This window comes from Lampris incognitus, chromosome 14, assembly GCF_029633865.1.
Source record: "Lampris incognitus isolate fLamInc1 chromosome 14, fLamInc1.hap2, whole genome shotgun sequence".
In the NCBI taxonomy this organism is placed as follows: domain Eukaryota; kingdom Metazoa; phylum Chordata; class Actinopteri; order Lampriformes; family Lampridae; genus Lampris; species Lampris incognitus.
This window is the reverse complement of record NC_079224.1, coordinates 11,599,503-11,614,806: the sequence shown is the minus strand read 5'-3', so window position 1 is coordinate 11,614,806 and position 15,304 is coordinate 11,599,503. Positions and strand designations below refer to the sequence as shown.

General features: G+C 50.2%; 1 protein-coding gene across 2 annotated transcripts in view; it reads right to left on the bottom strand.

Moving 5' to 3' along the window:
- Positions 1–14,816, bottom strand: part of zfyve9a (zinc finger, FYVE domain containing 9a) — a 39,630-nt gene extending 24,814 nt beyond the window's left edge. For both annotated transcript variants that reach the window (XM_056293990.1, XM_056293991.1), the window contains exons 1-5: positions 14,658–14,816; positions 7,966–8,078; positions 5,455–5,563; positions 2,415–3,892; positions 334–433 (exon numbers count right to left, since the gene is read on the bottom strand). In XM_056293990.1, the coding sequence (XP_056149965.1) occupies positions 334–433; positions 2,415–3,892; positions 5,455–5,524 (1,648 nt within the window). In that variant the 5' untranslated portion in view covers positions 5,525–5,563; positions 7,966–8,078; positions 14,658–14,816. The remainder of the gene's footprint in view (positions 1–333; positions 434–2,414; positions 3,893–5,454; positions 5,564–7,965; positions 8,079–14,657) is intronic.
- Between the last annotated feature and the right edge of the window lie 488 nt (positions 14,817–15,304).

Genomic DNA, 15,304 nt, shown 5'->3' with positions numbered 1-15,304 from the left:
AGGGTCGTCCTCTGTGTGGAGTTTGCATGTTCTCCCCGTGTCTGTGTGGGTTTCCTCCAAGTGCTCCGGTTTCCTCCCACAGTCCAAACACATGTAGGTCAGGTGAATCGGCCATACTAAATTGTCCCTCGGTGTGAATGTGTGTGTGTGTGCCCTGTGATGGACTGGCGGCCTGCATAGGGTGTCTCCCCGCCTGCTGCCCAATGACTGCTGGGATAGGCCGCAGCATCCTGTGACTCCGGTTGGGATAAGCGGATGGATAATGGATGGATGGAATATTCTACACATTCAAAGGTTGACCGACTTGATCTATTGACTTGGTAAGTTACTCACCGTTCATCAGAGCAGAATGGCAGGAGACACAGACGCGGGCCTCTTTTCTGTCCATGTACACCAGCCTACACTTTAGACTGCAGCACGCCGCACAGAAAACCTGACACACACAGACAAATACTATGACAACACATTACCGCAATAGATGAGCAGGCTACACCACAATGACACTGGATCATTATCTCACAAACAGTAATTATCCTCAAACACCTGTTTAGTTTAAGATTAAAGCTATTTAGTGACATCTATTTTGTGATATCATCTAATAACATCCATTTATAAAGACACAATTACATTCCATAAAAGATTAAATAAAAAAAATTGAGGATTTTTATGCCTTCAGAGACTGTGCGTCATCAGTCCCCTTGTAAACCTGCTACCAGTCTGCTGGTGGTCATGTACCCAGCATCCCACTGGCTCTACTCATTGCACAGTGTTGCTGTCAGTGTTATCGCAGTGCCAGCTCCTCCCTTCCCGAGTGGCAAAGTGTGTGTTTGTTTTCACGAAGGGAAATTAAGTGGCTGCACAGCCATTTTCCAGTGCACCGTCAGCGGCAATATCTCCGCTTTCTAGCACGGTGTGGATGCCCCACTGCACAGCCAGCTGGGAAGCTCTTTGTGCGCCCACTATGTCAAACTGCTCAGACAAGGATTTTATATCAACAACCTCATTCATTAAACTGCAGCAAAAATATTCCCGGTTACAGCGAATCACTCACAACTTTTGCAAGTTAGCGAGGGATCAATAATCTGAAATATATCATAAAATGAGTAACGCCATACCTTCTCCCTTTTTTTTGTAGGATCCCCCCCCCCCAATTGTACTTGACCAGTTACCCCACTCTTCTGAGCGGTCCTGGTCCCTGCTCCACCCCCTCTACCGATCCAGGAAGGGCTGCAGACTACCACACGTGGAGTCGCCAGCTGCTTCTTTTCACCTGACAGTGAGGAGTTTCACCAGGGGGACGTAGCGCATAGGAGGATCACGCTATTCCCCCCCAGCCCCCCCCCCGAACAGGCACCCCGATCGACCAGAGGAGGCGCTAGTGCAGCAACCAGGACACATACCCACATCTGGCTTCCCATCCACAGACACGGCCAATTGTGTCTGTAGGGATGCCCGACCAAGCCGGAGGCAACACGGGGATTTGACCTGGCGATCCCCGTGTCGGTAGGCAACGGAATAGACCGCCACGCCATCCAGACGGGGGATTGTCTCCCGTTTTTATCCAACATGCCTTACTATTGGATTTCCAGCTTTTCTGTTTCCTGATGGGCAACAGTGATCTAAGAGATACCTCAAAATGGTTGCTTTAACATAGCAGAAGCATGTTATCAGGGAATGTCTGAATAGATTTCGGACCTCGTTTCTCAATTATTTCCTGTTGCTGACAGAGTTGCAGATCTTCATGCAACAACTTGTATATTACCACCTTTAGTCTTATGTTAGGTAGCAACAAATAGTCATATAAGCTTTCATTCACAGTCACTACTAACATTTAGAATAGTTCAGGTTAAGCCCCTCTATGAAAGAGTTTTTAAATTTGCTTTGACATGCTTTTATTAATCCCTCAGAGGGGAGATTCCCTTTTCAGCCTCTGGCTGGGGTTCAGGGTTGGCCAGCCATTGCAGCGACCCTGGAGCAGCTAGGAGCAAACTAACTCATTCAAGGACACCTCAGGAGGTTGACAGGTCCCAAAGGGGAACATTGATACTCTGAATAACGTTCAGGTCTAACCTATTTTGTTAAAAGGTCTTTTTAATAATGAAAAATTTGCCTTCGTTTTGAACTACTACAGGAGCATTAGCTTCCCCGCAAGGCGACTTTGGCAATTTGCCTGTTTTGTTTAGATGTGACAAGGTAGCCTAGTGCGCAGAGATCACCATTAGACCAAAAAGATCACAGGGTTGATAACCACAACAACCACTAAATGTGCTTGAACAAGACCCTCAATCGTTAACGGTTCACTCTCTTCCCGTCTAAGCAAATTTCTCTGGATAAAAACCCTCAGCTTAGAGTTTAAATGTAAATGTGATTGGGCCTCCAGAAAAAATTCACATCAGCTGTAGAGCTCCACTGACCTTGCCACAGGCCCTGCAGTGGTGCCTCCTCTTGGTGAAGGTGAACTTGACCTCACAATTCATACAAATTGGAGCCTGGGAGTCAGGCACCCATACCGGAGCCACCTCTCCCAGGGAACTGGCAGCTTTCCTTGACAACGCCCCCTGTTGGCCCGCCTGAAGGTCGTTGTCTGGGCTCTCCGCAGGCAGCAGAGAAGCAGAGTCAACACCCTCCCCGTTCACCCTGACCATGCCTTGCTCACCCCCGCCGTTTGTCGTTTCCGAGGCTGCGGCTGTGCGACATTGGCCCTCCAGGTTCTTGTTCTTGCTGCCGGCGGGGGGGCTGAGTTGATTTTGGACTTGGCCCGACAGAGGCCGTGGGATCTGGAGCTTGAGGCTGACAGGCTGTTTGGGCCGTGCCCCTCCGCAGGGCACGCTGACCGGCTGCAGCCGATTGTTGTTGAATTTCATTTGGGCACCACCTCCACCTCTGCCTCCGCCATAGCTGCTCTCCTGCTTGCTCTCTTCCATCTCTTTCTCCTCAGTGACAGAGTCTTCCTTGGAGGAAACAGTGATAGAAGACAACGAGCCCTCCATCTCATTCTTCCCCTCATTCCCTACTTCCTTATGTGGCCCAGCACAGCCCCCTCTCTCCTGCTCCATGCCCCCGTTCAGGAGGCTCGCTGTACTGGAGAGTTGCTCTTGCCATCCCTCGGAGCTACTTCTCCTTTCCTCCATCGTCTCCTCCCGTTCCTCCTCTTCCAGTTGGAGCCTTTCAGGAACCACACCATTCCCCTTTTCACTACCACCATCCTGAACCGCCTCACCCCCATTTTGGAGACATTCCGTGCGGTCACCTTCAGAGCTGGTTGCTTGTCTCTCTTGATCAGAGTCCTGTGGATCAGCGGTTATGGATACCTCTTTGGTGGGCTCCCTGCTGGGAGACACGGGTTCCAGGCCGGTATGGCTCCCTTCAGCTGTAGTCTCCTGTTGTCTAGGCCCCTCCTCAAAAGTGAAGAACGTGTGGCCAACACTGGCGCCGCCACCCTTTTGGGCGTCCCTCGGCTCCCCATGGCCGTAGGGCAACTGGTCAGTGGTACCAAGCTTGCCGTCTGGAGGGGGAGGAGGGGGGGAGCTCCCCTCTTTGCTGAGCCCATTTACTTCGGGGCTGGCTGGACAGCCATTTTCTCGGGGCGGCGAGAGGTCGTCAGTACCCACCAACTTCCCAATATTTGGTTGGGGGAGTGGAGGGCTGTGGACATCTGCCGGCCGCTCCTCCCCCCAGGGGGATGGGGGCTCAGGACCGGGAAGCCGTTTGGTTGGGTCAGCCCCTGGGGGGCCGCTGGTAGGGGGGTCTGGGGGGGCTTTGAAGGGTAGCGGGCTCTCCCGGGGGCTCAGGTCGGTGTGGGCCAGAGCAGGGTTCAACGAGAGTAGGTGGGGCGGTGGAGCCAGGATCTGGGTCCACTTGGCATCTGAGAGCGTGGGCGTGTCGGTTTCATCTGGGGGAGAGAGAGAGGAAAGGAAAAGAGAGGTGAGAAAACACAAGTTAGTTTACAAATGAAATAAACCCAACACACCTTTTCATCTTGTGGTTTCACTTGCTTTGTAAGGCACAAACTGGTTTGGCGTTTCTGTAGTAGCAAAATAAAGCGGACTTGACAGGACATGTCATGATGATGTCATCACTAATCCCTCTTAGGCGAACAGGTCTTAACTGATCAAAGCCCAGAAAAATTTTGCTGTGCTTTGGAGTATTATGCATCTCTATTAGGCATTAGAGACCTCATGTGTTTCTTTTTTTTGACAGCTTGTAGGTTACATTAAACTTACAAGACATAGGAGGAGAAGTAGCAAGATGTAACAGGTCTGAGGAACAGCGAAGAAACCGTGTACGACTGCCGCCAAACACAGCCGAGAAGTGGACTACCTACAGTATGGGGCAGCTACACAAAGAGACGCTCACTCCCTGGCGCTTAAAAGAGAGCTAAAAATGGGAGGAGCAGACCAGGGGATAAATTGAGAAATGAGGTTGGCATGGATTGGGAAATTAAGTGTTTGGATGGACTGGGAAATTCTCAGAAAGTGGGCCAATCTGCTCCGCTTCCCTTGGGGGCCATCAGTCAACCTGACACATGAATGCGTTGGAATGTGAGCGGAAATTTCTAAGACATCCACTTCAGCAACACACACACTCACACATGAGGACCCCCTCAAACCAAGCTCCTTTAGTGGTAAGGAAGAAACCCAAGCGTCCATCATTAAACACTTGCACCCTCTTCCCTTCAGGGGAATTCATGCTAAACTGTTCTCGCTTTCGCGTTACCAGTTCCTCAAACTGGAATCACACACACACACACACACACACTTAATCTGCTAGGCTGAATCTGTCAGAGGACACACACATAATCACTCATAACCGAAAGAGACACTGAGCTCAGTGCCATGGCATACTCATAGGCCTATAGCAGCAGAGTGTGTGTGTGTGTGTGTGTGTGTGTGTGTGTGTGTGTGTGTGTGTGTGTGTGTGCGTGTGTGTGGTCACCTTTGAAGACAAAAAAAAAACATGTTTTCCCATATAATAAACAGGCCATTTATTAGAGAGCTCCAAGTCAGCAGATCTACCAACACACCAAGCCAATGTTTATTTTCCAATTACCACGAATAAACCCTCAGGAAGCAGATTCGAAAAGCTCAATACCATTTCTGGTATCACTCTAAACAAAGTGTAAAGGGAAAAAAAACAACTTGACACTCCCGACTGTGCGCTTTGCACCAATTACACACTCACATCAGCCCAAGGGAAATGGCTATCCAATTAGCCCCGTCGCCCCTCTGCCCATCCGTGTTTACCACCTGCAAATATTGCTCCAACTCATCGGGCGGCATCCCAGTTCTCCTTGCCATTCATTATCTCACAACCACTCGGCACCGCGGTTCACAACACGGCAACCAGACGACAGCCGTGTTGAAACTCGAACCTCGCAGCTAGCTATGTCTCTCTCTCGCTCCCTTTGTCTTACAGTGTGAAACTGCCGTCTTGTCAGTGTCTTGTCCGCCTTACCTTCGTTCTGCTCAAATTCATCCAGCACTTTGTCCAGGTTGAAGGCCTCGGCCTGGAAGTAATTCTCCATGGGTCAGGAAGCTCCACCCTGCCGGCGGGCTGTGTGAACCTGCAGGGGAGTGGGGGACAGGTCACTGAGAATACCCAAACTGTTTTGCTTTTCTACCATGCATACACAAGGGTAGGCATTTTGTGAACAAAGCGCCCAGCGTATCCCACATGAATGATGTCCGCAATGCCATGTCCACTTCTTCTATTTGCTCCAACATATGCATACAATGACGTAAAGCAAAACCTAGCAAACAAAACAAAATCCAAAACGTAGTATGTCAGTGTTGTCAGAAGTCAGGTTATTACATCTTTGAGCCTCTACTGCCTCCATTCTGTTTGGTTGTACTGTTATCCATCCATTATCCAAACTGCTTATCCTGCTCTCAGGGTACGGGGATGCTGGAGCCTATCCCAGCAGTCACTGGGCAACAGGCGCGGAGACACCCTGGACAGGCCACCAGGCCATCACAGGGCCCACACACACACACACACACACACACACACACACACACACACACACACACACACACACACACACACACACACACACACACACACACACACACACACACACACAACCCTAGGGACAACTTAGTACACCCGATTCACCTGACCTACATGTCTTTGGACTGTGGGAGGAAACCGGAGCACCCGGAGGAAACCCACGCAGACACAGGGAGAACATGCAAACGCCACACAGAGGACGACCTGGGACGACCACCAAGGTTGGACTACCCAGGGGCTCGAACCCAGGACCTTCTTGCTGTGAGGTGACCGTGCGAACCACTGCGCCACCGTGCCGCCTGGTGTACTGTTAGTGACCTAAGAATTTGCACTGCCTTCCTGGCATGCAACAGTGGAAAGAGCTTCAATTCTTAGGTTGTACTGTTAGTGACCTAAGAATTGAAGCTTTTTCCATTGTTGCATGCCAGTGAGGTAATGGCAAAGTTTTATACGGGCTAATATCAGTGTTCCTGCACTACTTTTTTTACTTTAACATTCATGGCTTTTCTAACCCTCAGTTTTACCGTGCTGACATGTATGATATGTGTTTTATGTATTTCTCAGGTAAAATAATATTAGTAATCCCTAGCAGCAAATGTCACCTCTCAAAAGGAAAGCCACTCCTCGGGTGGTAGTGATGACTATCTATTCAAACCATCTCTGAACACATGACTCCACACCAGCTGATTTCGCTGATTAACCAAAGAGGACTACACAGTGAAGTCACCTGTTGAGGACTTCGACCGGAATAAAAACTGGCACACTCTTGGGCAGCCCTCCATGGTACATGGTTGAGTATCACTGCTCCATACTTTGGAAAACTGGAAAAGGGTCACATTCATGACTCTCATGTGACCTTTATTTACCATATGTAACCATGAAAAACAACGAAAAAACTATTCTCAGGCGTCCGGGTAGAGTAGCGGTCTATTCCGTTGCCTACCAACACGGGACTCGCCAGTTCAAATCCCCGTGTTACCTCCGGCTTGGTCGGGCATCCCTACAGACACAATTGGCCGTGGCTGCGGGTGGGAAGCCGGATGTGGGTATGTGCCCTGGTCGCTGCAATACGCCTCCTCTGGTCGGTTGGGGCATCTGTTCAGTAGGGAGTGGGAACTGGGGGGGGAGCAGGCGGCACGGTGGCCCAGTGGTTAGCGCTGTCGCCTCACAGCAAGAAGGTTCTGGGTTCGAACCCTGGGGTTGTCTAACCTTGGGGGTCATCCCAGGTCGTCCTCTGTGTGGAGTTTGCGTGTTCTCCCTGTGTCTGGGGTGGGTTTTCTCTGGGTGGTGCTCCGGTTTCCCCCACCATCAAAAAGACATGCATGCTAGGGTTAATACTACTGTGTATGCCCCTGACCGAGGCATGGCAAGATGAACTGGAGCTGGTCCCTGGGCACTGCACTAGCGGCTGCCCACTGCTCCTAGCTACACAGACAGGATGGGTTAAATGCAGAGGAAGAACTGCCCCACGGGGATTAATAAAAAAAAAGTAGTAGTAGTAGTAGTAGTATAGACTAGTGTGATCCTCCCACGTGCTATGTCCCCCTGGTGATACTCCTCATTGTAAGGTGAAAAGAAGCGGCTGGCGACTCCACGTGTATCAGAGGAGGCATGTGGCAGTCTGCAGCCCTCCCCGGATCGGCAGAGGGGGTGGAGCAGCGACCGGGACGGCTCGGAAGAGTGTGGTAATTGGCCAAGTACAATTGGGGAGAAAAAAAAAGGGGGGGATCCAAAAAAATAAAATAAATATGAAGTGGCAATGCAATAAAGTCCAGCATTTGTGCAAGTTCATTTATTATTTCATGTAAATCTTTAACAGGTAATCACATATTTAGCACAAACAACACGTTGGGCATTAGCTCCCATCATCGACGGAAGAGGTACCAGATCCCATTTCAAATTGGGGGGGGGGGGGGGGGCCCAAAAAAAAACTATTCTCTCTCCGTCAGTCCTCACCTGCACAGAGGTCCTCCTCAGCGGTCCCAGACAGTAGCAATGGCGGTGCTCTCAGCAGACTTTGTCTCAAGTGTCTTACTTCATCCAGTCTGGCACGCGCCCAGCGCCCACACCTGTAGTATGAGGGAACACCTTTCAGTAAAAGAACTTCCACTTTTTGATAGATGTTGCAAAAGCATGCCGGGATAGGAGCAAAAAAAAAAAAAAAAAAAAAAAAAAAATCAATCTCACAAAACGGTGTGTATATGAACAATATGAACAATGCTCCTCATGTGCGAGCACCTTTCTAAACCCTGCTGATGTGACTTCGAATGAGCTCAGATATTTCTTGGTCATTCACTTCCCCCCCCCCCCTCAAAATGTTGGCGCAGTAGACAGAACCAGAATTTGCTCCAATTTTGTTCAATTGTCCTGTTACTGAACCTTCTCAAGGTTAATCCAAGTTGGACAAAGTCCAGCGGCTCAGTGTGCTTTCTGGCTCTCTGGCAAGATAACACAAAATGATTTAGAACAAAATCCATTTGAAACATGGCAGCTTTTTAAAAGACTTTTTTTTTTAGACAAAAACAAAACAGCAACAACACGAAAACAAGGCAAGATCATAGCTCATTATCATGCTTAGGCTCATTGGAAGGTTATGAATCAATAAAGGGAAGTGCCGGGGCTGTTCACAAGGTCTACTTACTGTTAATGTCTGCACACGGCATCTTTATCATGCATCCAAATTAGCTTTATTGAAACCTTGGACACTTCATTTTATTGCCAACACCCTGTTCCGACGTGTGATAGTGTGGCATCTGGGTGAACATGTACTCAGTGAAGAGCCCAAGACATTATCATACACAGTGAGCCATTATCTACCCCACTTGAACAGGGCAATCAGTATCATGAATGGAAAACCTCGGAGGCCTGACTAACTGCACCGTAAACCTGTCCAATCTGTCCTTGCTGATGGGGGGGGGGGGGGGATTGGACAGGAGTATGAGGCCCGCTAGCTCAACTTCAGGGTCATCCCCACGAGGACGGGAGCGACCAGGGATTACACCAGAGACTAAATAGTCCGCAGTCTGAAGGCCGCAGAGAAAGGAGCGGAGTCAACACATTTTCTGCTTAGTTTAAGATGCAGGCTCAGGGCACAGTGTCAGCACAAACCGGCAAAGACACACGGGGGGGGGGGGGGGTCTCTACATGACATACATGCCAACGGGTCAAACCATTTCAGCCAATACATGCAGAAGACTGTCAGAGGGCGTAAAGCCCAAACACCACTCCTTAACACTGACAAAGTGGCACAGCCCCACAAAACCCAACCGTTTACATCTGACCGAAAAAAGGAAATTACTAATAAAGCAGTTCAAAATAAAATAAGGAGACAGTCTTAATTGGAGCACGTTACCACCCCCCCCAAGGCACTCACAGCCCAGGTGGGATTGGGGTGACCTGATTAAGAGTGCTCAGGTTAAGTGGCCAAACCTTCCAACACACGCCGGCTGAAATCACTATGTGACTTGAGAGAAGCCATAAAGGCGCGGATTTCATTTGCTGTACTCATAAAGAGCTGGGAAATAAAATAATACTACGTTTGTCATTTTTCCCAACGGCAGCATACTGGGATATTTGGATATTGTCATATCATGATACACTATTTTTTTTATCCCCCCCCCCCAATTGTACCCGGCCAATTAGCCCACTCTTCCCAGCCGTCCCGGTCGCCGCTCCACCCTCTCTGCCGATCTGGGGAGGGCTGCAGACTACCACATGCCTCCTCCCATACATGTGGATCACCAGCTGCTTCTTTTCACCTGACAGTGAGGAGTTTCGCCACGGGGATGTAGCGCGTGAGAGGATCACGCTATTCCCCCCAGCTCCCCCTCTCCTCGAACAGACGCCCCGACCAACCAGAGTAGGCGCTAGTACAGCGACTAGGACACATACCCACATCCGGCTTCCCAACCACAGACACGGACATTCGTGTCGGTAGGGACACCTGACCAAGCTGAAGGTAACACAAGGATTCGAATCGGCGATCCCCATGTTGGAAGGCAACAGAATAGACTGCTACACCACCCGGACGCCCCCATGATACACAATTTTGCTGTCTAAATTAAAGGTACATGAGTATATTACCTAAAATTTCTCACAAAATCACAACCAAACCATACGATGTGATGAAGTTCCACTGGGTATTTAAACACGGTATTTTTGCATATGTAAGTAAGTAGATCATGATACACTGATACTGTGCAAAACGTAGGATTATATTTTCCATATCACCCCGGGCTACCTGTAATATCCTCTTTAAATCTAACAAAGTATGCAACTTGATGGACGGTTATCATAGATGGTACAATTCAGTACCGTGAAAGGATACTGGATGGACAGATATCACTTTTTTTAAAACGCTGATAACAATTCCGAGTGTGAATCTTTAAGTACCAGCTGATACCAAGTACCGATCTGATCCATTACTTTAGTACAACAGTGCTGACTTGGTCTGTACCATCAGTTTGGGTTCAGTGGACAAAATGATTGAGACAACTACCATGTACCATGTACTTATGTAGCTCATGGCTTTTGGTACTGGATTTAGTCTTGGGTAAACTCTCCGATATTCAACTTTTACCTGGTATCGGCCCGATATCCGATATCAGTATTGGTATTGATGCATCCCTATAAAGAATACATGTGTGTGGTATATTGCATACATTACAAATACTAGTGGTAAGTAGGTGTAAGTGAAGTCCGAACCCTGTTGTGACAAGCTCTACCCGCTGAGCTACACCAGACCAAACTTTACCAATAGCACGTACCATGCCCGTTGACATCTACAAAAATACACACACGGGAACAGGAATATTTTGACTTTAGTCATCTGCTTCAGTCAGTCCTCTCCATGAGGATGTTGTGTTCGAATATCCATAACGGCGGCCAGGTCTTTCCACACCAACCACAATGACAAGGCCTGAGCAGAGGAGCACAGAAGCGACTGGGTCGTTTAAATCGGCACGCACAAACCCAAAACAAAGCGAGCGAAAATAACCTAAGTTTGATTCAAATGAATCCCATCGAACCGACTTAACTGCTGGACACGAGGAGGGGAACAGCAGCCTATCGCCCACTTCAGAACTTCCGGTTCAACCAACCTGGTAGTGAGTCGGTTCTGATCTCATCCACCGAGTCCGACTTCCACACATTTTGACTTAACGGATTTCCGAGATCCTCGACAGAGACGTTTCCCTTCGTACTCTGTTGAATAAGAAACTCCCCAGAACCATTCATGCCATGTGGGCATGAAAAGTTCCAGTAAACCCTGGGTGATGGGGAGCACACATGCAGCACACACACACACACACACACAACCATGTGTGCAGAGGGACAGGAGCATGTCCCTGATTAAGATTTAATTACTCTGCAGAGGACCTGAATTATGCATCTTTAGTAGTCTAAGTAAGTGAGGGAGTTGTATTTTTAGACACGTAAACTTGGGATGAAGCCTGAAAGGAGACAAATGTGCATGAGAAAGTGTACGTTTGAGAGCATGTAGGGCCGACATCTGAAGGTGCAGGGCTCTACCTGGCTAGTTTGTACAAGAACCACAACAATGGCCGGAAAAAGTCAACTATTCTCCTCCAGACAACCTTGCCCTTAACTCACCCTCTAATGAGATAATCCAACGCCAACGCCGTGTTGCGTTTGTCATCTTTAAGAGAAGATGACAGACGAAGGCGCAATTGGCCTAATGTAAAACAAGAACATCAGCAAAGGACCAGACGTAACCTCGCAGCACTCTTCTGATTCCACCAGAACTGAGGATGACCCCACTTTACGAGAAAGCGTGCCGTGTTTCCCAACTACAATTTGAGAAATGGGATCTAGATGAATGTCATTACTGCATGATGTTCCGCGGTTTTGTGAGCTGAAATTAAGACTAAACTGCCGGAAATTCATACAAAACAAACGGATCCTTGTTTATCTGGTAAAACCGTCTCACTGGACAAAACTGTGAAAATGGACAGAAAAATGTCAGACAGAATTCACACAGTAAAACTTTTGAGGATAAAAAGAGCTGGACCACAGACTCATTCACTAAAGCCAGCCAGACATGCTAATGAAACGCCGCACTGTCACGACACGCTTGTCTGGGTAGGCCGGGAAGGTGGTGAAAATGAATATGACCACGATCTAGGCCTGTCAAAGATGCTCGGCCACTTTAAAATGCTAAAACAACACTTTGGGTTAAAGCCCCTCTTGTCAGAACAGGGACCATTTCCTGTTTTTGCACCCTCGTTCCAGTCAGCCTTGTCCTACCAGCTCCAGACTTGCCCGGGTACGGGGTGGCCACAGGAAACCTCGAAGGAGCACTTCCCCCCCGTTAAGAATTATTGTCACTAGGGGTGGGCGATCGATTCAGTGCAACATTGCAACACTACGCCATGGCGGCTTTAACGTCGTTGCGTTTCCTCCTGAGTCACAGCGTTGAAGGACAATGAACAGAAGCTGCCGAGTGGGTTGATGTAACGACTGTAAAATGTCGGAATTTGAATCATTTAAACGTTGACTACGGGAGGCACACTCACGATTTAAGCAGTGGTAACACACGGGGCTTAAAATAAAGGCATTTGGGTCGTGCATTTTCTTTGGATTGTTGCAGCAGATGGTAGGGGACGGAGCTTTAAATAAAAACCGTTAACGTCGAGTCACAAGATTTATATTTGAAACAATTGTAATATGTACCGAATCAGCCCCTGAAACGTCACGGAAATGTGGAGCCGGGGAAGGTATTTGCTGAGTCTACGCTCTGACGCTGACATCACCCTCCAATAATTCAACCACCTGACTGAATGACATCTTATTATGTAATGTTTTACGCCTTGTTTGGGGAGTGACTAGGGCGTCTCCTGAGAGGAGGTCACATATTTGTCTAACAGCCAAATAAAAAAATCCATGCTTTTTTTTTTTAAGTGGCAGTGTAAATGGGGAGGGGAGGGGAGGGGGGGGACAAAACGCTACAAGTTAGCACCTACTCCAGGAACAGCAGGTCACACTCTGTCAAGAAAGGAAAACAATAACAACAACAACAACAACAACAACAACAACAAAATCCTCTGGGACCTGGAGCTGTATGGAGCTAGAGACTACAGCCGCTCTTCTGTCACAGAAAGCAGCTGTCTCTCTCTCTGTCTCTCTCTCTCTCTCTCCCCCCCCCACCCCGGCTCGCTGCTTGGCAGTAAACGTCAAGATCCATCCCGCCGTTATGTTTTGATCTGCCTTTAAACAAAACAGGGAAAACAGACTCAGCAAAAAAGACGTGACGGCCTGCCGGGGCCCCTCCGCCGGGGAGACCCTAATACTTGGCGAAGGCATCTAACCTGCATCTTCAGATGTCTGGGGGTGCTACGCGCACATTCGTGAGCGCTTTCTTAACTGGCACCAGATGCCTTGTTGGATCGGCCCGTCCTCCCTGGGACCCGGCTCCGCTTTTAAGAAAACCCACTTTAATCGGGACGCTCTCCTGACTAGGCTGGGGGGGGGGGGGTCACGATCAGGCGGAGGGACACCAGCCACTCAGTCGGACGAAGCGCGGCTGACACACGAACCTTCCGCCGACCCCTGTTACCGGCGCAGAGGTCAACGGGGTGAATGCCAGCTGATGGGAGCGAAATGAAGATTTGAAAAGGTTTTGATGACTTTTTTTGTTGTTAATTGCATTTATCTCCCACGTTTCTCACCCGCGTTAGGGGGGGGGGACCCCTTTCTTCGTGAATCTCCCTTGTTTTGAGAAAAACAACACGGTCCCAAATAGCCCACGCACACCCCAAGCCGCGCCGGGGCAGGTGACCCGTTATTAGCTTCGGCTGTGGCAAACGGGAGTCCGCGGCGGGTGGCCCGTTCAAAGGCGGGTGGCCCGTCGCCTTTGAACGGGCCACCCGCCGCGGACTCCGAGGGGACCGACGTGACCGGGTTTCACCCCTCACGGAACGCTGCGTCGGAATAATACCGAAAAATAAACCGCATTCTCGGTCTGCCGTTGAACTCGGCGCCGGGGTGCTAGCTTAAGTCGGCGTCCACGCAAATGGGGAGGCCGCGAATAAGTTTGCGTTGTACTCGCCGGCCGGCCGGTCGGTCGCTTGGCTACCCGCCGCAACAACTGACCGTAACGTCGCCTTCACAGTACCCACGGACGGCCGGGAGGGGGGGGGGTACAACGACTAATGTCTACAACACAAAAACAAAAGAAAAGGGGACGGTTGTAGCTGTTAGCGGCGGACGGTTCCGAGAGGCGGCAGCTACTTGCTGCACCGACGGGGACACACATGCCGCCGCCGCGGAGCCGCCGCGGGGGTTTGCCGACCAACGCGCCCGAGTAGTCCCCTTCCCCACACGGCCACCGGAGCTAACGCCGCGCCGCTAATCTCCCCAGGCGGCGTTCCCCGCGGCTCCTTAAAAGTAAAAGAAGGTACACGAAACGTTTAAGCTTCCACCACAAACACCATTTTAAGTAACCCCCCCCCCACCTCCTCCTCCTCCCCCTCCGGTCCGAACCAAATTCAACGGCCCGTGTCGTCGCGCAGACCCGGCGCGTTTGGCTCACATCTCGGTTGCGATGCCGAACGTCCGCCGTTCGCAATGGCGGTGTAAACGTTCACAACGACGGCGCCGCGCAAAAACGGACGGCAGGCGCTACCACTCACCGGAGGAAGCCTCATCTTTACGCACGGTGCCACCGGGCCCCTCCGTCGGCGTCCATCGCATCCAGCGACCCTCTTGAACGCTATTTCCGAACGTCCCGGGTGTGGGGAAAACCCGCGACGGGCGGACTCCAGAGCAGCGGAGCAAGTCACAAAGTCCAGCCCCGGTCTGCTGTAGTTGTGCGCGACAGACAGGCAGGCAGGCAGGCAGGCAGACAGCAGAGCGCTCCGAAGGATCCCTCCCCCCGAGGTTTTTGTTTTTTTTAGTGTGGTGGGGAGAGAGGAGGAGGAGGGGGGGGGGATACGATCAGGCCACTTGCAGCCGCCGCAGCGGAGACATGTTGGCTCAAAACAGCGGGCAGATGAGGAGAGCCGCAGTCCGGCGCTGCTGGCGTTATGACGCCGTAGAGCCAAAATGGCATTCGCGTCTCGTAACCTTGCAGGATGGCTTGTGCTCGCGCGCTCTCTCTCTCGCGCGCGCGCTGTGTGCGAATTATCCCAGCGGCCCTTGATCCAGAGGATGCAGCAGAGGACCGCGCGTGAGACGTACGTCACCAATAGCCATCAATCACGTCGGATTTAACGGCGTTACGTAACACAATTAGGCATTATCCAGGAACTGCCGGACTAACGCGGCTCAGCCAGGCATG